Source organism: Copadichromis virginalis, linkage group LG3, assembly GCF_057382275.1.
Source record: "Copadichromis virginalis isolate Kocher_CV1m ecotype Utaka linkage group LG3, C_Virginalis_male_GT1.1, whole genome shotgun sequence".
Classification (NCBI taxonomy): Eukaryota; Metazoa; Chordata; class Actinopteri; order Cichliformes; family Cichlidae; genus Copadichromis; species Copadichromis virginalis.
Window position 1 is genome coordinate 8,412,356 of NC_140620.1, and position 25,056 is coordinate 8,437,411.

Here is a 25,056-nt window from a genome sequence, read left to right on the forward strand (position 1 = left end):
TTCAATTGTCTGCTAATGCTATTTACTTATCACCTTCCTTGCTGCTTATGTTATGCTACTTCACAAGTCCCACGATTGGGAAATTTCATGTAAAAGCAACATAAAAGTTTACACAATCAGAAAAACATAAGACATAAAACAAATTTAAAATAGCAGCGTGGAAAGTTTATGTGGCATAAGCTATTTTGGACAAGGTAGTGAGTGAGAATACACTTGTATCATTAGCGCAGAGGCTACGACCTACTACTACTGCACTTCATTGAAGGTGTAGTAGTAGAGAAAACAATGTCACAGAACACACTATTATTCATTGCCGAATATACAAGGAACTGTCAGAAATTACAGCCATTGCTTTTCGACGAATTCCATTATCTCAAAGGTGTAGCCATGCTTTCCCACTATTCTCTGCACTTCCTACTTACAGTCAATCCAAACATCAAAATAAAAGCTCCACAAATTTCTGACATATAACAATGGAAATACAATTTCCGTAGCTACTTATTTCTCTCATTAGAATGTAAAACATATTCAGGAAAGAACAACAAATCAAATAGCCATTAACTCCAGCAGATTCTTCACCAGGACCCTTTGTGATAGTTTTAATGTCGTATACAAACTACAGTCATACACAACATATACAATGGTATATGGGCATATTTACACATTTTTAAAAATCTCATATCCAAGCTCTCACCGACATACTACAAAGTATTCTGGTTAAAATTATTGTAAGAGCCAAAGTCAATGTTTATGTTTTTCCTTTTTGTTTTGGTGGCACAGGTGTATAGCTTTACCTGCGTCTCAGGTGATGGTATGTGGGTGTGGTCACAGTCTATTTACCTGGTGTCTGTGTCCGCAGCAGGTGTGTTGGGTGAGTGGTTTGTGGGCAAACTTTTCTGTTGACCGTCATTTTTTGGCACACCAGTTAATCCATGCGCTAGTTGTAAATTGATTGAAAGCGCAAATGTTTGTTTTTGTTTTGTTCTTAAAATAAATGCGCAAAGTACAAGTACGATTCATTATGGATTATTGGAGGGACACAACCAACTCAGCCGGCCGCAGCTTTATTTACGGATGAAAGTCGCAACAATTATCTCTGTGGAAAAGATGTCAATGTTACAGTGTTTTAATGCAGGGTTTGCTGTTTATTAAATAAGCCATATCCATTATGATCCCTCAATACAATCATGTCAACATTAAAAACTATTGAGCTATTAAAAACTATTGCATTTTCAGCTTATATGGCTGAAACATTTTCAAATGATGACCTTCCAACAATGAGTGAAACAGTGAGAGCCTGTGGAGAGTTTGGAAAAATCCCATTAAGAAAGAGAAATCAAACATTTGGATTCATTTTAATGAGCTCAGACTTGTTGAAAATGCAGAGGAGCTGGTTGTGAACTGAGCTTCAGAGAAACACAACATACTGATATTCACTGTGAAGCTTTGAGTGGAAAAAGAAAAGCAACACGTGGATCCTGGAATAATGGTAACTTCCATCTTTAACATATATTTCAAGTTAGAGAAATTTAGGCTTATCCCTCAAAACTGTAAATATAAAAAAGTTGCAAAAATTGTTTCCTACCACAGGAAATTTATTTTGAGTGTCTTCATAGTTTTATTTTTGAAATACACCAATTTTTATATACCGCAGGAAAAATGAAAATAAATATTATACTGCAAATTTGCAAAAAGCAGCATATGCATCAAAATAAACTATTTCCAGCAGTGCAATATGAGTCCTAAGCATCCCAGAAATGACACAGAAAGTCATAAAGTCAAAGACAACTTTTAAAAATACCAGTATAGGCCCTGAGGCCCTGATGGTAAAAAAAACTACATTTCCGTGAAAATGACGTCACTTCCGGTTTCGGGCAGGTAATGGCGGACATGCAAAAGTTCGCGCTGACGTCTATTCCAACGTAGGAAGTGTTATGAACAGCTGATCAGATCGGCAAAGCGTGTTTCTGGAATATTATGTTTTTATTGCTGCAAGTGCTTTTTATGCAGTTTTTGCAAAGCTATATGTGGAAGGAAACTGTGACCGAGGACAAGCTGATGGCATAAGATGTAAGTAAAACTCCTCCAGTTTCATATGCAAAAAAAATGATTGCGCTAGCTTACGTGGTTGCAGAGCTACCGGGATTTAAAAATAGTTACGCAAAACAGAGCGTGCCCGCTCCGATCGGCTCTAAAGGGTTAAGGACTGAAAAGCAAGAAGTTTACAAGGAATCATTTAGAAGAGTTTCAAACATCAACTGATTGAATCCATGAATCTGAAAACGTGTTTCCGAGTGAAAGAGACAGACATGTACAGACTGAACTATCTGTTCAACAGTCAGAGTGTTTCTCTAACAGGACTTTACACTCAACTCAGCACAGACGCACTGAGGAATTATAATTTAACCAAAACCCAGGATAAAGAGTTTCAGTGAATGTGGTGTTGAAGGTGTGGAGGTGGATCAGAGTGTCAGAGGAGACTCTGTAGAAGGACAGAGTGCCAGCAGGACAGTCCACATACACTGCTACTCTGTTAGAGACAGAGGAGGAGGAGGAGGAGGAGGAGGAGGATGCAAATTTCTTATTGTGACAGACATAAACAGGACCATCATTAGCACAGTGCAACCTCCAGGACTGATGATCGAGTCCAAATTCACAGTCATTGCTCTCTCCTTTCCTTTTGATACTGTTGTAACTCACTGATATATAAACCCTTCCTCTCCACTCAACCTCCCAGTAACAGCGACCAGTCAGACCATTTGCACACAGCAGCTGATGAACATCAAATCTGTCTGGATGATCAGGATATGACTGAACCTCCTTCACATGTGTCACCTTCCTGTTGTTGTCAGACAGTTGGAGGTTTGTGTTCACTGTGTTTGTGTCGATTGTGAGTTGACAGGAATCTGATGGAGAGAACAAACACAATCCAGCTGCAGTTATTGATCCATCATCTGTTCATTGATTGACACTTTGATGATGACTCCTGACATGATGAAGATGGTTGAATGTGTGCTGCTTTGTTTTCATGAATCCCATTAAAAACACACTTACACTTCCTCAGACCTGGTGTCAACCATCGTTCTCCAGCAGGCTCCACCCTGAAAGGTGGAGGGGGGTCAGACCATGATTATATTTATTGTTTATTTGTATAGCACTTTAAGAAAACACCAGGCAGGACAAAATGCTGAACAACACAGATATAAAAAAAAAACTAGCAAAATGAAATATACAATAAAATTATTAATAATACAATAAACTTAATTAGGTGTCAGTTTCCTACAGAGTGAAAAACCAGGGACTAAAAACAGGTTTTCAATCTGGACTTAAAGACCTGCACTGATGACGCTTGTCTAATATGGAGGAGTAGGTTATTCCAAAGCACCGGAGCAGAGAACACTCGGTCTCTTCTGCATTTCAGCCGTGCCTTAGGAAACGACAGCAGCAGCTGAACAGAGAGAGCAAGGAAGAACATGTGGCTTCAGCAAATCAGATAAGTACACAGGAGCCAGACCATTTAAAGATAAAAAAAAAAACACAGTAAAAGAAAAACTGGGTAGAGTCTGGAAAACCTCCTGTGTGGTCCCAGTGCCAAAGACTTCACGCTCCAAGGACCTCAACAGCTATAGGCTGGTGGCTTTGACATCCTGCCTGATGAAGACCCTGGAGCGGCTGGTCCTGGCTCAGCTTCGGCGCCTGGTGAGCTCATCATTGGACCCACTTCAGTTTCAGAATCAGAATCAGAATCAGAATCAGAATGGGGTTTATTGCCAGATGTTGAGGTTTACAACATTAGGAAATTGCTGCGGTGCTTCAGTGCAAACAATAAGAATTAAAGTGCTATGTAGAAAGAAAGATATGTGCATGAGATATACATGAGATATATACATGAGAATAAGAATTATGAGTGCTACGTAGAAACATATATACATGAGTGCAGGTGATGATCAGTGCCAAACATGAATGATGCAGTGACACAGCGTAGGGTCATGTGTTAGTGGCGGGGACAGTCATATGGTTATTGTTCATGTGTCCAACAGCAGAGGGGAAGAAACTGTTCTTATGGCGAGAGGTTCTGGTGCGAATGGACCGGAGCCTCCTGCCTGAGGGGAGCAGGTCAAACAGACTGTGTCCAGGGTGAGAAGGGTCAGCTGAGATCCGGGCTGCACGCCCCAGTGTCCTGGAGGTGTACAGGTCCTGCAGAGATGGGAGTCTGCAGCCAATCACCTTCTCAGCAGAGCGCACAACACGCTGCAGTCTCTGTTTGTCCCTGATAGTGGCTCCAGCGTCCCACACGGTGATGGAGGAGGTGAGGATGGACTCGATGATTGCAGTGTAGAACTGCATCATCGTCCGTGTTGGCAGGTTGAATTTCTTCAGCTGCCTCAGGAAGTACATCCTCTGCTGGGCTTTCTTAATGACGGAGGTGATGGTGGGCTCCCACTTCAGGTCCTGGGTGATGGTGGTACCCAGGAAGCGGAATGAGTCCACAGAGGTGATGGGGGTGTCAGTCAGGATGATGGGGGGGAGTGGGGCTGTGTGCTTCCTGAAGTCCACAATAATCTCCACTGTCTTCTGGGCATTCAGCACCAGGTTGTTGTGGCTGCACCAGGTCACCAGACGTTCAACCTCCCTCCTGTAGGCAGACTCGTCCCCGTCCGAGATGAGCCCAATGACTCCCTACCAGCCTGGCATTGGAGCCGATGATGCTGCCCTTTTTGACTACCTCACCCACTGACCACAGTATGGAGAACTCAGGGCTGCGTGTTGGACAGGGTCATCTGCAGTATGGGGACTCCACAGGGAACGGTTCTGTCTCTGTTACTCTTCACCATCTACACTGCAGACCTCTCCCACAACTACTGTGTAAAATGCGGCTGTTATGTCCAATAACACAAGCACAACATATTTACCACGATCAGTAAGGAGGGATATTATACCCCTAATGTCAAACAGAGTGATTTGTGGCCCCAATAAAAATTTAGGGCCCTAGGAAGTAATAAAGTAATAAAGGAAGTGACAAAAATATGATATTCATAAAAAGTATGATATTCCTACAAAATATGCTAGTTCATAGCTCATTGCTTTTTCCCCTAAAAGAACTAATTGATTATTTAGAAAGTTTCTAATATATCAAATAGCATTCTTTTATTTCTTAAGCCAATAAAAAGTTTTTACTTTGCTGCTGGAGTGGGGGGGCTAGGAGGAGTCGGCCGTCCGGCTGCGGTCTGGAGTGTGGGGCCTCCCTGCTGCTGCGGAGTCGGGGCGGTCTGCCTCTCCCCACCGCAGGGAAAAGGGTAACACCACCTGGGTCTGGGTGCAGTTCCCCCCTCCAGGGGCAAAGGTACCTAGACCCGGTTCGTAGAGTACGCTTGGGGAGTGTGATCGTGTGTACAGCTTCTCTTTATGTCTGTCTCCACGTCGGTTGAGTGTGAAGTGCACATGAGAGCATGAGGGTGGGAATGGATGTTTGTGTCTGTGTGTGCCTGTATGTTTGTGTCTATATGTCAGGTTGGGTATCAGACGCCACCTCTCTGGGGACATCTCAGGCCCTCCAAGGTTTGGAGGCCTATCTCCACCCACCACCACTTCCCCTGCCGGTGGCGGACTCCCTCAGGTGTCGGTGCGTTGGTGGTTCTTTGTGTCTGGGGGTGGGCGTCCGGGTACACACCGGCTCACTCCTTGGCGGCCGCTTATTGGGGCTCGCTCGGGCCATTTCGGAGGTGGGGTGCCCCCGGCCTCTCGGCCTGGGGCTCGGTCACTCAGGCACAGCTGGCTGCCGGCGGAGCTCACGGGCGCGTCACTGCAACTCCCCCTGGCTTCTGCTCCGCGGCTGCTGAATGAGCCCTCATCTGGGACTCTCCTCAGCTCTTACTGGGACAGTGGCGCAGCTGCCCCTCTGTGGGTCTTCCTTGGTCTCTTGTGTTCTGGGGGCCTCTGGATGTCTGGAGTTTTGATCTCCTCCATACCCGCTTGATACCATAAAGGACGGGGCTGCGACTCCCCACACTCCCTAGCAGATCATTACATGGAGAAACCTTTGGAATGCAAGCATGCTGATCCACACAGGTATGCACACAGGTGTACACATGGGTATTCACAGACGCCGACTACAGCTTTCTTGGCTGCTGCCTCAAAGCACACTGTGCGCTGTCTATCTTGCGTGCTGCACAATATCGTTTATTATTTAGTAACTATTGATATCTATGACTAGGTAGTTTATTGTGATGGTGCTTTTTTTTTTCTTATGTTGCTCTTTGTTGTTTGCTGTCTCCTCTGTTTTTTTTTCTCCATACAGGTGATCCAGGTGTTTTGTTTGTTTGTTTGTTTTTTTTCTCTCTTCCCCCCCCTTCTCACCGTCTCTTCTCCCCTTTGGTTTTCTTTCTTTCTCTCCCCCTCTTTCTTTCATTCTTTCCCCCTGTCCTATCCCACAGTTATGTCTGTCCCGTTTGTAGCAACTGAAAATAAAATAAATTCATAATTATAATAAAGGTCAATCAAATGGACCAATATCGCAAGGCCATGATGATCCACTTGGTAAAATAAATCCGCTTGGCATCTTTCTTGGCCTTAAGACAACAATTCTGATGGCTATAGATCCAAACGGGAAAAAAATATTTCGGGGGCCGATAAACAATCGCACATAGCAATGAAGGCGAATGGCCCAGTTCACACTAACAGACTTCAAAACTGGTGTAGCAAGACGAAGGGAATAGCTGCTTCAAGTCCAAATGAGCCTTGAAACAGCAGCAAGCCCTCCTCATTTGCTGCTGTTTCTCTCGGAAGCTCTCGGAACATAAATAAAATGTACAGCCAGCCGGTACTAGTTCAAGGAAGGCACTTAACTCACCGGGAGAAATCCAGGTTTCAGTCAGGAAGAGCAAATCCAGAACATGAGAAAGAAAAAATTATTTCAACCTGAAGGTCTTGTTTTCCACCAACCTGGTATTTATTAGACCCAGCCTGAGAGGAACTGGGTCCAAAATTTCCGAAGCATTAGCAACCAGATCCACCAGTCAAAGTTTTTTTTTGCAAATCCACGCCAGCGCAAATGTCGTAGAGGAGAGAGTTTTGCAGGACTCTTTTCAAGAGACCCAACAACAGGAACCAACCAGGAGAGTCCACTGAGTCCAAGGCATGCAATGGCACCAAAAGTTGCAGACAAAAACAGCGGATGGAGCGGAACTCATAGGGAAAATGAGAAATCCAGGATTTCAGCTTGACAAGACGACCTCAACAGTTACCCCGTCTCCCTGCATTGCTAGTACAGTGGTATCGCTTCCAGAAAGGAAGGCAAAAAGCCTTGGTTTTCATATCCAGGCCGGTCAGAGATCTGGATGGATAAACCTATTTCCAATAATGTTTGGTGATGATAATACAAAGTAGGACAGACATGTAGCGCAAAGTTAGCTAAAAATAATATAAAACAAAACAAATAAAGGACAGTGATAGACAGCGTGCCGAACACATAGGCACCATCTTGCAAACATGACTAGTACAGTTTCTTTCAGCTTGCCCACATGGACATTACATGGCTCTCATACAGATACTTTTAGACACTGATAAAAGAGCAGCCCAACATTTTCACAAATACACTTCAGTCCATACGTGGATCAAACTGCTAATGATTTGAACTGATCCTGGATCTGTCACTACACCACTGTATTGAATAAAATATGACTGATTCAAACCGTATTTTTCATTATCTTTATATTCCTCTTCTTCTTTATATTCCTAGCTGGAAAGGACCTGCCTTTTTTCTCCCCTTAGTGTCAGTGTGCTTACTGTACATGACCTCTGACCTTTGAGTGCGCGCAGCGTTGTTTTCATGTGTTTTAAATAAGGATGGGTACCGGTGTCCGGTGCCATGATGGCACCGGTTCTGAAATAAACGGTAGTAACCAGACCGAAAAGCAGCGCACATTTCGGTGCTTAATTTCGGTCCTTTTTTTTTCCTGAGCTGTGATACACTTCTAGCCAATCATTTTACGTTTCCGAGGATAGTAGGCGGGGCCAGGTACGTACATTCTGTTAGAGCAGAGCTACCGATTAGAAATGCCCAAGGCGAAGCGGTCAAAAGTCTGGCTGTACTTCACAGCAAAATATGCAAATTCAGCAGCAACAAGTGCTTTAAGCTGATACTGTGATACTGTCAAAGGAGGTAACACCTCAAATCCGATGAAACACCTGGCGACGCACAGCGGGGTTTTTTTAAAAGCCGAGAAAGGCACCGTATTTGATGGCAGCCGTTCTTCTCTGTTGTTCGTGTGTAATTTACGCTGAGTAGGCTAACCACGTTATTACATTAATGCATGTAAGGTGAACTAGCAAACATCATCATAGCTACATGCGGCTGTCTTCTTGTTTGATGGCAGATACTCCCTTCACCCTGGCCAAAAAGGCTAAAATGACCAAAGAAAAAGAGGGAAACAGCTAAACATGAGAGGTTTTTGGACAAAGTTTGTGTTTTTTCCATTGTTTAAGCACTGCTTCCAGCTAAGAGTGATACCATATATGCCCCATAGCTGCAGAAAAGGCTAACATTGTTATCTTTTTACATAAAACCAGCTGAACATGAGAGGTTTTTGGACCAATTTTGTGTTCTCCATTCTTTAAGCACCGGTTTGAGCACCGTTTGAGCACCGGCACCGTTTCAAAAGTACCGATTTGGCACCGGTATCGGATAAAACCTAAACGATACCCATCCCTAGTTTTAAAGCCACCATTTACCTGAAACAGCAGCGTATTTCTCCACATACACACAGAGAAATCTATGCCTCTGTCACAAAAATAGTGAACAATATACCATAAAATTTCATGTTGAAACTATTAAGGGACCAGTGCATTTCTACAGTGCTAGAGATTATCTCCTTTAGCCAGTTCCCTGTATTTGATGTTTGGTTTAATGAATGGTGCACACCCTCCACCAGCAGCATCAAGCCTATCATTTATTATATCATAACTGCAGTGTATCTATGGAAAACTAAATCTAACCTCAGCTTAAGCCATGTTTCCTGTACACAGATTTCCTGTGAAAATTGCCTCTGTCAGTTTCTTCTGCTGAATCTATGATGTTTTCTACACTTTCTTCATCAGGTTTTTTGACACACTTTCCAGAAGAAACAAACACTTTCTGCACCTCGCTATTTCTCACACCTTGTACCAGCAGGTCGCAAGCCCTAGCTGCTTTCTTTGTCAGGACCTTCCAGAAACAGGCAAGGGAACTGGCCCAGACATATGCAAGCTGTCGGTCAGAATCCCTACCACTGTTCCTACACAAGTCTGAAGTTTAATTAATTAATTAAATACATACAGTAAATACATTTCTGCAGGGCTGCTTGCCTTTAAATTGTACAGAAAACATCTCCCTATAAGTGTCAACTTCTACCACAGCTCTGATTATAAAATAAAGATTTTGTTTTCTTTTTATAAAGCTAGGCTTACAGTTTCCCCCGGTTCCAGTGTTTGTTTTAATCTAGGATAAATATGTCCTCAGCCTCTGTATACAGAGATTTATCTAATTTGAACTGTTAACTATACTGAAATACCTACAATTTTTCCTGGAGAAGTTCTCCCTGCGGCATTAGCATTGTAAATAGTAAATGGCCTGTATTTGTATAGTGCTTTACTTTGTCCCAAAGCGCTTTACACATTTAGTCATCCACCCATTCACACACACCTTCATACACTGGTGATGGAAAGCTATATTGTATGCCTTGTTGTCATGTCACATCTGCATGTAACAAACAGGAAGTGAGTGAACGACAAAGGATATGTTTTCAGCTCTTCCTCCTCTATCACACAATCTCTCCATACCTGAGAGTGTCCAGTCTCCAGCGTGGATCCTTCAGCCCAGCCGACAGCAGCTCAATCCCAGAGATTCCTGGATGATTGTAGCTCAGGTCCAGCTCTCTCAGATGGGAGGGGTTGGAGCTCAGAGCTGAGGCCAGAGAAGTACAGCCTTCCTCTGTGATCAGACAGCCTGACAGACTGCAGACACACAAAACAACAACTCATCTATGAACAATGATTATCTGTTTGTCACACACAATAACATCTATCCATCCATGCATCTTCTTCAATCCAGGGCTGGGTTGCGGGGGCAGCAGCCTAAGCAGAGAAGCCCAGACCTCCCTCTCCCCAGCCACCTCCTCCATCTTATCTGGGGAAAACCAAGGCGTTCCCACTAAAGCCAAGAGTTATGATCTCCCCATGTGTCCTGGGTCATGCCTGCCTGCCCCGGGTCATATAATCATGCCTCACCCAGGAGTGGCCCAGGAGGCATCCTTGTCAGATGCTCGATCCTCAACTGGCTCCTTTCAATGTGGAGGAGCCGTGGCTCTACTCTGAGCCCCTCCCAGATTGCTGAACATCTCACCCTATCTCTAAGGGCCAGGGCCAGCCACCCTTCGGAGGAAGTCCATTTCTGCTGCTTGTATCCGCAATCTCGTTCATCTGTTCACTAGGCACAGCTTGTGCAGCAACCGCAACAATGCAGCCACAGCACCAATTTGTCTGTCAATCTCCCGCTCCCGTCACTCGTGAACAAGACCTCAAAATACTTAAACTCCTCCCCTTAGGGCAGGAGCTCGTCCCTGAATCCGGAGTGGGTACTCCACCCTTTTTTGGCCAAGGACCATGACATCAGATTTGGGTTGTGCTGATTCTCATTACCACTGCTGGTGGACCAATCTCCTACTACCAAGACTGTCATTTCCATCAATTCAATTTAATTTAACTTTATTTATACGTGACACTAGCACGCATCAGGCAATGTCTATGGGCAACTGACTGCACTCAAAAGGGGGCTGAATAATTACGCACACCCCACTTTTCAGTTATTTGTTTGTGAAAGATGTTTGGAATCATGTATGATTTCCATTCCACTTCTCACATGTGCACCACTTTGTGTTGGTCTTTCACATGGAATTCCAATAAAATAGATTCATGTTTCTGGCTGTAATGTGACAAAATGTGGAAAAGTTCAAGGGGGCTGAATACCTTTGCAAGCCACTGTATATTTGAAAAGCTTAATGTCTTAAATCTGGTGATCACCAGTGGTGAGTCTCCTAACCTATATGTGGCTCCAGAACCCTGTATTATCTACAGGGTAAGATGGCTTGCTTTTTGAAACCATGGCAGCTACTACTGTGATAATTTAATGAATTTCCAGCTCAGTGCCAGTGGAGCTTACCCAGCCATCCATTTCATTCTCTCAAGAAGAAGGGCATCTTTTTATTTTTGTAGTAGAATATTCTATTAAGCAAACTAATATATGAACTAACAGCTAATTAAACACCTTCAGAAAAGAAATAGAAACCAAGTAAGAAGATCTGGTGGATGTGAATGTTGTTGAAGAAAAGATAAAAATCTCATTTTGTGGAATTTACCTTTAAAATTAAGTAATGCAAATTAGAACAAATACTGAACCAGTCACTAATTACCAATAAGCTTCTTAATTGATTACTTGGATTAGGCTGTTTCTTCAACGTTTCCTCAGATTTTAGGTCTAAATATATAGATGAACCAAATAAGCTGTACATTTCAATATTGCCTAAAAATGTACTGTTTTTTTTATATTTTCATCTTACGAGTATAAAACAAATTAGTGTTAGAAATTCAAAATGGTTCTAAATATTATGCATGCAGTTACTTTCATTTAAAAAAAGAAACAAAAAGTATAAAAGAGGTCACTTAACAACTTTGTTAAGGTTAGATATTTGTGCAATATTATAAATCACAATTTAAATCATCATTTAAAATCCTGACCTGAGAGTTTCGAGTTTACAGTGTGGGCTCTTGACTAGAGCAGAAAGAAGCTTGACTCCTGAATCCTGCAGGTCATTGTTACACAGGTCCAGCTCTCTCAGATTACAGGACGGTGAGGTGAGAACTGCGGACAGAGCTTCACAGCTTCTCTTTGAGAGGTTACAGTAGGTCAGTCTAAGAGAAACAAAACAATAGTGAAAAATAGTGAAAACCTTCGAGCAGCTGCTCAGTTTATTATCCTTCTGAAATCTGTTTGAACTCCTTTAAGGTCATCCTACATAAAACACTATTTTTTTCCTGATGGGTCACTTTAAGAATGCACAGCACTGAATAACATGATTTCTGGCTCCTGATTAGAAATGGAAACATATCTAATTTTGGAGACCTATTCCAATCTGGGATATGACAGTGGACAGCAGAAACCTTCACAGCACCCGAGATTCCAGCAACAAATTCAGATCAATCAATTTCAAAACCAGCAGGTTAAAAACAGTTTACTCCCTCTGACAGTGAAGAAAACATCTCCTCCCCCTCTCCCTAAAGCTGCGTACAGGCTGAAAGTGATTCACATGCCAAAGAAACTGTATGATATGTGATGACTTCAATTAAATACATTCAAAAAAACTTCTGGTGATGTTCAGCAAGTGATAAATCTTCAGGTAAGTGTCATAGTCCTGGGTCATTTTGACCCAGTATTCTTATTTTTCTCATGTTTTTCTATTTTGTTGTTTATTCATTCCATGCTTCCTATGTTGTTCACCTTGGTTTAATAGATTTTCCCTCATGTCAGCACCCCCTTTTGTCCCCCCTCCACGTATCTGTGAGTCACCATGCCTCGTTCCTCCTCCTCGTGTTGTATTCCATGTTTTCCCCAGCCTGTTATGTCTGTGTTCTCCCTGTGTTCCCTCTGTGTATTTATGTCCACATCTCCCTCAGTTCTGTGTCACCTTCTCCCTCATAGCTGTGTGTGATTATCCGTGTCTCCTGGTGCGCATTATAATTCATTTTTCCCAGATTAGTTTTGTATTGTTGTTTTTGTATTGTTGTATGAATAAAGCTGTGCTTTTGAGTTTATAAGTTCTGTCCCCGTGAGTTTGTGTTTGGGTCCATTCCTGCCTGTCACACAGCCGAATTATGACAGTAAGCTACTGAAGAGACAACCAGCGAAATAAAAGAATATCATCAGTTGACATATGACCTGCTAGGAAATACAGCAGCTGGTCACCTAGTCAACAGGAACCTAGAATATCCCAGCTGACAGCTTCAAAGCAATCATCCAATCACCTCCAGTGAAAAATAGAAGACATTTCTGAGCTATTATGGAGACGTCTATATGTTTATGAACTAGATTTTACATGTTTCAGTATATATTTGCTTTGGATGAGGAAAATAAAGTTGCTATGATTAAATTCATAAATTAGATTCATAGATCTGAGAACCAAGGAAACAAGTATCTTTCAGTCCATTTTTTAATGTCCTGCTTCTTAGGAACTAAAAGAGGCCACTAAAACACATGCAATATTACTGGAAAGGCCAGGACGTCCTCTATTCAGCAAAACAGGACTCGATGTGATAGCTGAAATAAGAAAAAAGTTACAGACTAAAATCAAATGTCGATTAAAGTGGACATAAATGAGTAGGCTGGTTCTCAGGAGGCCATACAGTGACTGTATACATGTTGTAGCCATAATCGAATTACATCTTCAGCTGAAATTTTGTTGAGTTCAGAGGGAGATGAGTAGCACTGTTGATAGCCTTGGCTCAAAGGTTAAAACTTGGAGCTCTTCTGCCTGAAGATGGATGCCTTATCCTTGCACAGACTTTCTATAGGAGCTCTCGGTTCTCCAAACTTAAAAATGTTAAATGCTACCTGCTGTGCCAAGGATACTCTCACAAAAATATCTTGTTTCATTTTCTAATGAACAAAAAAAGGATAGCATGGAATAGTCTGTTTGATAAGTTAGTGAAAATTGAAGTAGCAGTAAAAAGACAACACTATAGTAGAGTGAAGCATAAAAAGACTTCCACACACGAGGTTCAATCAGTCATTGCATCTGACACTGAGGGAGAGATACCATGTCAGCAATTAATTCTCTTGTGCTGTTTTAGTGCATAGGATGTGATTTTTTGCTTGCAAAAATATTGCACTCTTGAAATATTAAACGATTGTCTGAAAAGGTTTGGATCAACAAGATATACTGTAAATTTAATATAAATATACATTTTTGTGTACATGTTTACTTACAGAGCTTTGTTAGAGGCTTTGACCACTGGCAGCAGCCTCAGAAGAGCCTCCTCTGAAGCAGAGTATTTCTTCAGGTCAAACACATCCAGATCTTTATCTGATAACAGTAAGATGAAGACCAGAGCTGACCACTGAGCAGGAGACAGTTTATCTGTGGAAAGACTTCCTGATCTCAGGGACTGTTGGATCTCCTCCACTAGAGAACGATCATTCAGTTCATTGAGACAGTGGAACAGACTGATGATTTTCTCTGCAGACAGATTCTCACTGAGTTTCATCTTGATGTACTGGACTGTTTCCTGGTTGGTCTGTGAGCTACTTCCTGTCTGTGTCAGCAGACCTCGTAGGAGAGTCTGATTGGTCTGCAGAGAAAGACCTAGGAGGAAGCGGAGGAACAAGTCCAAGTGTCCATTTGGACTCTGTAAGGCCTTGTTCACAGCACTCTGAAATAAAGTCAGCCACTCTAAAGAATTACTCCGCTTAAAAGTCTTGGAAGTCAATTGCTGTTCTTCCAGCAGATTGAGTCCAGAGTTGCTGAAGGTCAGATGGACATGAACAGCAGCCAGAAACTCCTGAACACTCAGATGGATGAAGCAGAACACCTTGTCCTGGTACAGTCCTCTCTCCTCTTTAAAGATCTGTGTGAACACTCCTGAGTACACTGAGGCTGCTCTGATATCGATGCCACACTCTGTCAGGTCTGATTCATAGAAGATCAGGTTTCCTTTCTGCAGCTGATCAAAAGCCAGTTTTCCCAGAGACTCCATCATCTTCCTACTCTCTGGACTCCAGTGTGGATCTGTCTCAGCTCCTCCATCATACTTGACCTTCTTCACTTTGGCCTCAACCACCAGGAAGTGGATGTACATCTCAGTCAGGGTCTTGGGCAGCTGTCCTCCCTCTCTGGTTTCCAGCTCATCCTCCAGAACTGTAGCAGTGATCCAGCAGAAGACTGGGATGTGGCACATGATGTGAAGGTTTCGTGATGTCTTGATGTGGGAGATGATCCTGCTGGCCTGCTCCTCATTTCTGAATCTCTTCCTGAAGTACTCCTCCTTCTGTGGGTCAGTGAACCCTCTGACCTCTGTAACCATGCCAACACAGTCTGGAGGGATCTGATTGGCTGCTGCAGGTCGTGTGGTTATCCAGAGGTGAGCAGAGGGAAGCAGTTTCCCCCTGATGAGGTTTATCAGCAGCTCATCCAATGAGGTGGACTTTCTAGGGTCAGTTAGGATTGTAGTTTTGTGGAAGTCCAGAGGAAGTCGACACTCATCCAGACCATCAAAGATGAACACAACCTGGAAGTCTTCAAAGCTGCAGATTCCTGCTTCTTTGGTTTCAGTAAAGAAGTGATGAACAAGTTCCACCAAGCTGAACTTTTCCTCTTTCAGCACATTCAGCTCTCTGAAAGTGAATGGAAATATGAACTGGATGTCCTGGTTGGCGTTGCCTTCAGCCCAGTCCAGGGTGTATTTCTGTGTTAAGACTGTTTTCCCAATGCCAGCCACTCCCTTTGTCAGCACTGTTCTGATTGGTTCATCTCTTCCAGGTGAGGCTTTAAAGATGTCTTCTTGTCTGATTGTTGTTTCAGGTCTGTCTGGTTTCCTGGATGCTGTTTCAATCTGTCTGACCTCATGTTCATCATTGACCTCTGCAGTCCCTCCCTCTGTGATGTAGAGCTCTGTGTAGATCTGATTCAGGAGGGTTGGGTTTCCTGCTTTAGCGATCCCCTCAAACACACACTGGAACTTCCTCTTCAGAGCAGATTTAAAGTCATGCTGACACCACTTCAAGTTCCCAGTGCAGATTCCTGAGTGACACACACACAAACACACAAAACGTCCAAGATTCATCACACGCACATATTTTGAATGTATTTATGTCTATTTCTTGAGACATTGTTGAATTTTTTATATTTAGAGAATAATTCTCACTTCTCAGCAAATGCTCAGCGAACTTATTTTGCTTCATTCTCTTCAGGAGGTCCACTGTAATCATCAAAAATGCTTCTCTGCTTCTCTTACTCTTCTCTTCATCCACACCTTTTAATACATCTTCATCCTCACATTGATCCTTAAAAGACTGTAGGTCATCTGGACTCAGGTTTGTCTGGATCTCCTTCAGCTCGTTCTTCACAAAAGTGATGATTTTGTCCTCCAGTATCTGGAGCAGAATATTTTATGAATGACCCAAAAGCTTTTCTCACACAGGAGAGAAAAGAAGAACATAGGAGGAGTTATGTTTCTGGGAATAATTATGTAATTATGTAAAATATACATGATTCCTCAATTAAATTCCAGCACTGGCTCTCTAAGATCATACTGATGGCTATAGATCCAAACGGGACAAAAAAAAAAAAAAGGAGGAAGAGATACGGAACAGGAGGTTGGAGAGAAGGAGCCCGCGGGATTAAGCTATCGGAGGAGAACACACACTTGGATTATCACTTTGGAAACTCAACTGCACACCACTGGGAGTTTGGAGAAGATCACTGTTGGACTTTGCACTTCACTTTGTGTTTTGAGACTGTTTTTGGGCACTGTAAATAATAATAATAAATGTGTGCTTCGCATCCAGAGCTCCGTGACTCAGTCCGTATTTTCCCATTACCCGTGACAGGTTCAATTTCTTACTCTTAAAACCCCCAAATTACTATCCAAAATATACAGAATGCTTTCTAAAACAGATGAATCAATATCACTTCCTATTGCAAAATGCGAAGCGGATTTATCAGTTAACTTAGACCAAAACTTCTGTTCTCAGATTTGCTTAAAAACCTTTCATCTAATCAGAAATCCCAGTCTTCAATTAATTCAATACAAAATACTACATAGAGTGCACTATACAGGTCATCGGATGTTCAAGATGGGTTATACGTCTACCAACAACTGCTCACAATGTCAAACCAATACACCGGACAATTATATCCACGCTCTTTGGTTCTGTCCACCAGTTCAGAAGTTTTGGCGCGAGATATGTGAAGACTTATCGAAGTGTCTGAAATGTAACATTCCAACTTCCCCCTTAGTGTGTTTGTTGGGCAGCTTAGATAATGTCACTACAGAAAAGAATATAGCCCATATGGTTTTCACTGCCCTATGCATAGCCAAGAAAACAGTCCTCATGAACTGGAAAAATAAAAATAATCTTAATTCTAACCAATATAGAAATTATCTATTAGATTACATTAGTCTTGATACAGCCTCTGCCACCACATCGGGTCAATTGCTCTGGGCTCCTTTGAATAGCTCCATCACCTAGTGGGGGTGGGGGGTGATAGTTTGGTCCCACCTTCGCTGTTGTGATTGGTGTGGGGGTAGGGACAGGCTTAGGGCGTCGGGGGGTTCCCCGGGAGCATCTTCCTTGGGGGGCTCAACCCGGGGTAGCGGTCATGTCCGGTTAGGGGCTCTGCTGGATCTTAGGTGACGGTTTCCTCGTGGCTGCGTGCAGCGGGGCTAGGGGAGGGTCTGTGCTGATGGACGTGGGTTACTGACCTGGTAGCCTGGCTGCCCCTGGGTGGGTCTGGGACGGGAGTGAGGTTCTGGGGGCGCTCCGTCTCTGGGCTGGGGCCCTGGCCGGGCCTCGGGGGCTTGGGTCCTGGTTGGTATGTTGCTGGGGTTGTGGACGGGTGGGTGTATGGGGGCCTGACCCTGGCATGCCACCAGTGCATCAAGCCACCTGGGGGGCTCTTCAACTGGTGGGGGAGGTTGTTACACCTTGCAGGAGCTTTCCTCTCTTCAGGAACTCTCTCTGCAGGAGGGGGAGATACTGGAGAGGTGGAGGAAGATCTCAGCCTGGGTGTCTATTGTCTTATGCAGTCTGGAAGATGAGTGGATGACGGGGTGGGAGCAGTTTTCTCTGTGGTGGGGTCAGGTGGGCTGTCCCGGGCTCTGTGGGGCTGGGCGGCGCTGCTGTTCTGGGCCCCCGTCCGGATGGGCCTGGGCCCCCTTTCCCTGGCGGGTTGCGGTGTATGGGGATGCCTGCCTCCCTCTTCCCGCTCCACCACAATCACCCACACATGCAGGGCCTTGGGGTAAAGGTGTGTCACCAGGGTGCAGGGGAGGCATCCCCCCTCTGTCCCCTTCTGGCTTCCTTTGCCTCAATTTTATCTCACAACTTAGACATTCACATTACTCACACTCTCATAACACATACATATAGGATCTTGAGGGTGGGGAAGCTACACGGACTCCAAAAGACCATCAGGGTGTACACCTCACCCCTGGCATCGTTGCCCACCTCTCAATTTTAAATACACGTAGACATTGAGGGCTAACAGGAGGGACTATGCGCTTACCTGCTGCTCTCTGGCAGGTAGCTCCATGCCCTCCTGGGTTTTAATTGCACCTTAGAACACACATGCATCAACACTACAATGAGCGGGTGGAGGGAGGTTTGGAGTCTTCTCTCACCCCCGTTCTCTGCGACCTGCTGGAGCGGGGGGGCTAGGAGGAGGAGTTGGCCCCTGGCTTCTGCTCCGCGGCTGCTGAGTGAGCCCTCATCCGGGAATCTCCTCAGCTCTTTCTGGGATAGTGGCGCGGCTGCCCCTCTGTTGGTCTTCCTTGGTCTCTTGTGTTCTGGGGGCCTCTGGATGTCTGGAGTCTTGATCTCCTCCATACCTGCTTCATGCCCTGGAGGACGGGGCTGTGGCCCCCCCACACCCTCTAGCAGATCATTACATGAAGGAACCTTTTAAATACGAGCGCGTCCATGCTCACAGGTGTACACACAGGTGCTCACACACACAAACTGCACCCTTTTTGGCTCCTACCTCAAAGCACACTGTGTGCTGTCGATCTTATGTGCTGCACAATAATGTTTAATATTTAGTATTTACTGTTATATTCCAATATATCATCGTGATGTTGTTTATTGTATTGTTCTCGTTTTCTTCTGCTTGTTTTCTTTTTCTTTCTCAACAGGTGATCCAGGTGATTGATATATGTATTTTTTTGTCTGCTTATTTAGTTGGTTTTTGTTTTTTTGCCCTTTATCCCTGTCCCTCTTCTCCGCTGTTTGTTTCCCCTCTTCCTTTCTCCCTTTTCTTTTTCCTCATTCAAGTCTGTCCCATATCTAGCAAGTGAAAATAAAAAAATAAATAAAATAAACAATAAAAGGTGAATCAAATAGACCATTACGGCAAGACTGGGATGGTCAATTTAGTCAAGGAAATCCGTTGGGCATCTTTCCTCGCCTTTAGACAATAATTCTGATGGCAAAAGCACCAAACGTGACAGGCGCAAAAAGAAAAAAAAAAAAAGAATAACCGTCTGCTGCCTCAATACTTCACATCCCCAGAAAGCATGTAGGTTTTACTCCCCCACCACACTTCCCATACTCATGATCCTCAGAAAAACGAGCAGCAACTAATACACGAGTAGACATGACTTAAATACAAACAGAAGAACACAGGGAGATTACAAACAGGTGGGGAACACAGCTGGGAGTAATTGACAAGATGACACAGGGGAAGCAAAACTGATTACACTGACATCAGACATGAACTGTCAAAGTAAAACAGGAAACAAGAAACAATTCACAAGACACAGATTAGACACAGAACTAAAAGGGACACATGGAAAACACAGGCCCGATACTGACAATTCAATTCAATTTTATTTATATAGTGCGAAATTAAACCAAAAGTCGCCTCAAGGGACTTTATATAACCACAGAACCAAAACCTAGGAACAAACAAAGACATCAAGAAATCAAAGATTAACAATAAAAAATAGAAAACGCTGGGACACAGACCCAGGACTGTGACATTTCAAGTGTTATTGGCCATACTGTAATTTTGTTACCTAATTGCTTGTAATGTGTACTTGATCTTGAAATGCGCTTCTAAATAAAACGGAATTTTATTCCATTTATTTTTCTTTTTGGGCCTGCCCAGCTGCCAAAGCGTATGGTTTGCTTTTCTTTCTGAAATACTGAGACATGCTTGAGATTTGCCGATATTTGCAGTTTAGTGGAGACACAAATCTGACCACAAAATTCTGTTCAACAGAAAGCTCTACCTTCTGAGCCAGAACCCAGCATGGAGATAGCTGTGAGCAAAATTTATGTAAAAGTAGATGTTGTACATGTACATACCTGAAATATGTCCAGTTGTGCTTGAAGCTGACTACTGGGAATCTCTGATGAGCTCGGTTGGCCCTCTCTGTGGAGGAGTCATGAAGAATTAAATACAGCAAAACCTTACAGCATGAAATGCAGCCTGCTGGTTAGACTACACGCCTTTGGAACAGAGGCTCGCAAGTTCGATTCCTGCCTGGGGCATCTGTATCCAGTAAGGGTCATAAGGCTAGACCCCCTATGCTAAGCAAGCCAACTGCAGACATGAGCGAGACAGATAAATATGAAGGCATGCCAGCTCGGACGTCGCCCAGATCAACAAGGTCCGCGTCAGGTGTTGAGGAACCAGGGCACCCTGACGAAAAGTGGGCTACTGGAACAAGAAGGCATCGGTGGGCAAGAGACGAAAACAGGGCATTGTTGGAATGCTACTACGCAAGTAACCCCGGCGGAAGGGGTGAGTCCCTCACCCTCATGAATAGGATGAGGGACCTATGGATTCTTCGATACCCAACATCCACAATGACGGCGAAACAACTAGTAGCTCAGTGTTCCAACATTCGAAAGAAGGGACTGCTCTCACAGCTAGAGATTGACGAGGTACAACACAAATGCTACGGCAAGGAGGAGTCAGGACGCCAGGTCAGGGGGGAGATATCATCACCCCCACCCGAGATTGGGTACATAGCCCCAAGTGCGATAGGAGAAGGATCGTTGAGTGCGAGAGGAACTGACCTGAAAAATAGGATAATGGCCAAGCTTGAAACCTGGATCCCCGTAGCCGGTTACCAAGATTACGTGAAGTACCCTCAGAAGGTCTGCTAGATGATGTTAATGCAGCACTACGGACAATACCTACAACCACGATTACCGACACTAACAAGCTGATCTACAATACGGTAGCAGTGATCAGTGAGATGCTTGGCTACAAGTTGAACAGCCACAAGGGCAGTACCCTCCATGGAGAAGGAGGCTAGAGGGCAAGATCAAAGTAGCACGGAGGGAGGTTAGCCAACTAACGGAGTTGCAGAAAGTGGATCTGAGGGCAGACCACAGCGACCTCCCTGAACAGGGTCTGGCTGGACAAAGCTGGACTGAAAGAGAGCACAGAGGCACTAATCATGGCAGCACAAGAACAAGCTCTGAGTACAAGATCCATTGAGGCTGGGGTCTATCACACCAGGCAAGACCCTAGGTGCAGGCTGTGTAAAGATGCCCCAGAGACAATCCAGCACATAACAGCAGGGTGCAAGATGCTAGCAGGCAAGGCATACATGGAACGCCATAACCAAGTGGCCGGCATAGTGTACAGGAACATCTGTGCCGAGTATAACCTGGAAGTCCCGAGGTCAAAATGGGAGACGCCCCCAAGGGTGGTGGAGAATGACTGAGCTAAGATCCTGTGGGACTTCCAGATACAGACGGACAAAATGGTGGTGGCTAACCAACCGGACATAATGGTGGTAGATAAACATGAGAAGACGGCCGTAGTGATCGATGTAGCGGTCCCGAATGACAGCAACATCAGAAAGAAGGAACACGAGAAGCTGGAGAAATACCAAGGGGCTCAGAGAAGATCTCGAGAAGATGTGGAGGGTGACGGTAACGGTGGTAATCGGAGCACTAGGTGTAGTGACTCCCAAGCTAGGCGATTGGCTCCAGCAGATCCCAGGAATAACATCGGAGATCTCTGTCCAGAAGAGCGCAGTCCTGGGAACAGCTAAGACACTGCGCAGGACCCTCAAGCTCCCAGGCCTCTGGTAGAGGACCCGAGCTTGAAGGATAAACCGCCCACAGGGGCGTGCTGGGTGTTTATATACATATATATATATATATATATATATATATATATATATATTCTGTATACTATGCCGGCCACTTGATGCATCTTGCACCCTGCTGTTATGTGCTGGATTGTCTCAGCGGCACCTTTACACAGCCGGCACCTGGGGTCTTGCCTGGTGTGATAGACCCCAGCCTCTATGGATCTTGTACTCAGAGCTTGTTCTTGTGCTGCCATGATTAGTGCCTCTGTGCTGTCTTTCAGTCCAGCTTTGTCCAGCCAATGGTAGGATTTCTGGATATCAGCCAACTCCTCTATGTTGTTACCATTTCCAATATTAACAAGTCTCTGCAGCTTTCTCATTTTATTTATTTATTTATTTATATCTATAGCTATTATATATATCCTCTCCCTCTCTTTAGGTAGATAGAGGCAATCGCACGTTTTTGAGTGTGTTACTTTCTGCTATATATCATGTCAGAGCAAAATGTTTTTACGGGTTTCACTTCCTGTTTGCTGGAGTGGATTTTCGGTTGTTTAGAAACCAAACGTTTGTTTTAAAGAGACAGTTTGAATGGGATTGACGGAATGACATGTTTGCAATTTATAACCAACAACATCAATAAGTTAAATCAAAGAATTCATATTACTAACAGCTCACCTCTCTGTAGCAAACAGAGGCTCTGCCTGTTTAGATGCGTGACTCTCTAAGGACACAGAGCTGGGTGGAGGTCCAGGCTGGTTCCTGTGAATAATGATGGAGCAGTGATGTGAGTGCTGAGCTGTGACATGGAGAAGAGTCATGGACAGTTAGAGATGGTCATCTCACCTCTGAGCTTTGGTCTGGCTCTCATGTTCCCCACACAGAGTGCTTTTAGAGGGAGGGGCTCCCTCCTCTCTGTCCTCACACTGATCCATGCTGCTCAATTCAGCTCACACACACTTTCTACCTTCACCTGCAGAAGAAACAAAAATCATTCATGTGCACATCAACTATAATCCTCCGTTCCATCGTGTGCTGTCCAAGTATCAGCTGCTTCATCTCAGTGTCAGCTGAATGCAGTCAGACAGCAGTGTGAGGCAGAGTAAGCTGCCATCAGCTGCGCTACTTCTAATATCAGTCCACTAGATGGAGCCATGAAGCACACACGATGCATTTGTTGTGACACAGATTCACTGTGACTGGAAGTTTCACTCTAGTGATGGGATTTCCGGCTCTTTTTAGAGATCCGGCTCTTTCGGCTCGGCTCACTAAAAAGAGCCGGCTCTTTCGGCTCCGAACCGGCTCTTCAGGTTGTTTTGTTGCTTTAATTAATTTATTATTCACAATATAATATAAAATTATGCACAAAAGGAATTACTAACGTAAAAAAAGTGGTTTTATTTATATATGTTTATATATAAATATATGCGGTGGCCCCTAGAGACATAACACATACAAACTCCAAAACACATTTCTAGCATGAACTGAACTTCCAAAGCAGAGCTACTAGATCACTTAACCCTTTAAGACCTACCATAGAACCAAGTCCGCCAGAGCTTATATTATATTTTTACCTGCTGTGGAGCCATTTTTGGGAGCATTTCAAGTTGCTATACATCAATACAACCATTATAGCCCAGATTTTAATAATATGTATTCATTAAGTGCATAGTAATTACATAAATTGCAAAAAAGTGCAATAAACTACAAAAAAATTGAAAATCGTCTTTGATTTTTTTTTTTTTTTTTTTTTTTTTTTTAAGTGACATCAGAAACAGCAGCATGTGACATCACGTGATGGCGGAGCTTCAGTTCATCCTTTGTCATTTTTTTTTTTTTTTTTTTTTTAAATAGGACAGGGGGAAAGAATGAAAGAAAGAGGGGGAGAGAAAGAAAGAAAACTAAAGGGGAGAAGAGACGGTGAGAAGGGGGGGAAGAGAGAAAAAAAACAACAAACAACAACAAAAAAAAAACCAAACTCCTGGGTCACCTGTATGGAGAAAGAAAAAACAAACAAACAGAGGAGACAGCAAACAACAAAGAGCAACATAATAAATAGAAGAAAAAAAAAAAGCACTATCACAATAAACTACCTAGTCATAAATATCAATAGTTACTACGCAAGATAGACAGCGTTTTTGATTTTTTTAACATATATTTGTAGTTAGAGAAATTTAAGAGGCTTATCCCTCAAAACTGTAAATACAAAAAAGTTGCACAAAATAGTTTCCCACCACAGGAAATTTATTTTGAGTGTCTTCATAGTTTTATTTTTGAAATACACCAATTTTATATACTGCAGGAAAAACGAAAATAAATATTATACTGCAAATTTGCAAAAAAGCAGCATATGCATCAAAATAAACTATTTCCAGCAGTGCAATATGAGTCCTAAGCATCCCAGAAACGACACAGAAAGTCATAAAGTCAAACATAACTTTTAAAAAGAGCAGTATAGGCCCTGAGGCCCTGATCATAAAAAAGACTACATTTCCGCGAAAATGACGTCACTTCCGGTTTCGGGCAGGTAATGGCGGAAATGCAAAAGTTCGCGCTGATGTCTATTCCAACGTAGGAAGTGTTATGAACAGCTGATCGGACCGGCAAAGCGTGTTTCTGGAATATTATGTTTTTGTTCCTGCAAGCGCTTTTTATGCAGTTTTTGCAAAGCTTTATGTGGAAGGAAACTGTGACCTAGGACAAGCTGATGGCATATGATGTAAGTACAACTCCTCCGGTTTCATATGCAAAAAAAATTTTTGCGCTAGCTTACGTGGTTGCAGTGCTACTGGGATTTAAAAATAGTTACGCAAAACAGAGCGTTCCCGCTCCGATCGGCTGTAAAGGGTTAAATTACACAATTGAAAGCATGTGTGTATTGTTTGTGTATTTATACACAGACACTCAAATATATTCAAATAATTTAAAAAAAAGTTCATCTGCCTGTTACTATCACACACCAAATCCGGTCGTTGGTACTTGCTGGATTGTGTAGCCACAAGATAACAAAAGCTCAACACTGCGCCCAACATCCTGAAGCACTTCTGTTGTCTTTTGTGTGTGTTTTGAGTTTTTATGTGCTTCTGAGTTTTTACGTGCTTCGGAGTTTGTACGTGTTTTTACGTGTTTTGGAGTTTTTACGTGCTTCGGAGTTTGTACGTGTTTTTACGTGTTTTGGAGTTTTTACGTGTTTTGGAG

At 43.4% G+C, this 25,056-nt stretch overlaps 1 protein-coding gene across 1 annotated transcript in view; it reads right to left on the reverse strand.

Annotated features, from left to right (window-relative positions):
- Positions 1-65: 65 nt before the first annotated feature.
- LOC146712584 (protein NLRC3-like) overlaps positions 66-25,056 on the reverse strand; it is a 45,711-nt gene continuing 20,720 nt past the window's right edge. The window contains exons 2-10 of the mRNA XM_085452090.1: positions 22,705-22,831; positions 22,537-22,620; positions 20,111-20,177; positions 15,949-16,177; positions 14,015-15,824; positions 11,770-11,943; positions 9,817-9,990; positions 3,055-3,101; positions 66-2,906 (exon numbers count right to left, since the gene is read on the reverse strand). Of these exons, the coding sequence (XP_085308216.1) occupies positions 2,374-2,906; positions 3,055-3,101; positions 9,817-9,990; positions 11,770-11,943; positions 14,015-15,824; positions 15,949-16,177; positions 20,111-20,177; positions 22,537-22,620; positions 22,705-22,793 (3,207 nt within the window). The 5' untranslated portion in view covers positions 22,794-22,831 and the 3' untranslated portion in view covers positions 66-2,373. The remainder of the gene's footprint in view (positions 2,907-3,054; positions 3,102-9,816; positions 9,991-11,769; positions 11,944-14,014; positions 15,825-15,948; positions 16,178-20,110; positions 20,178-22,536; positions 22,621-22,704; positions 22,832-25,056) is intronic.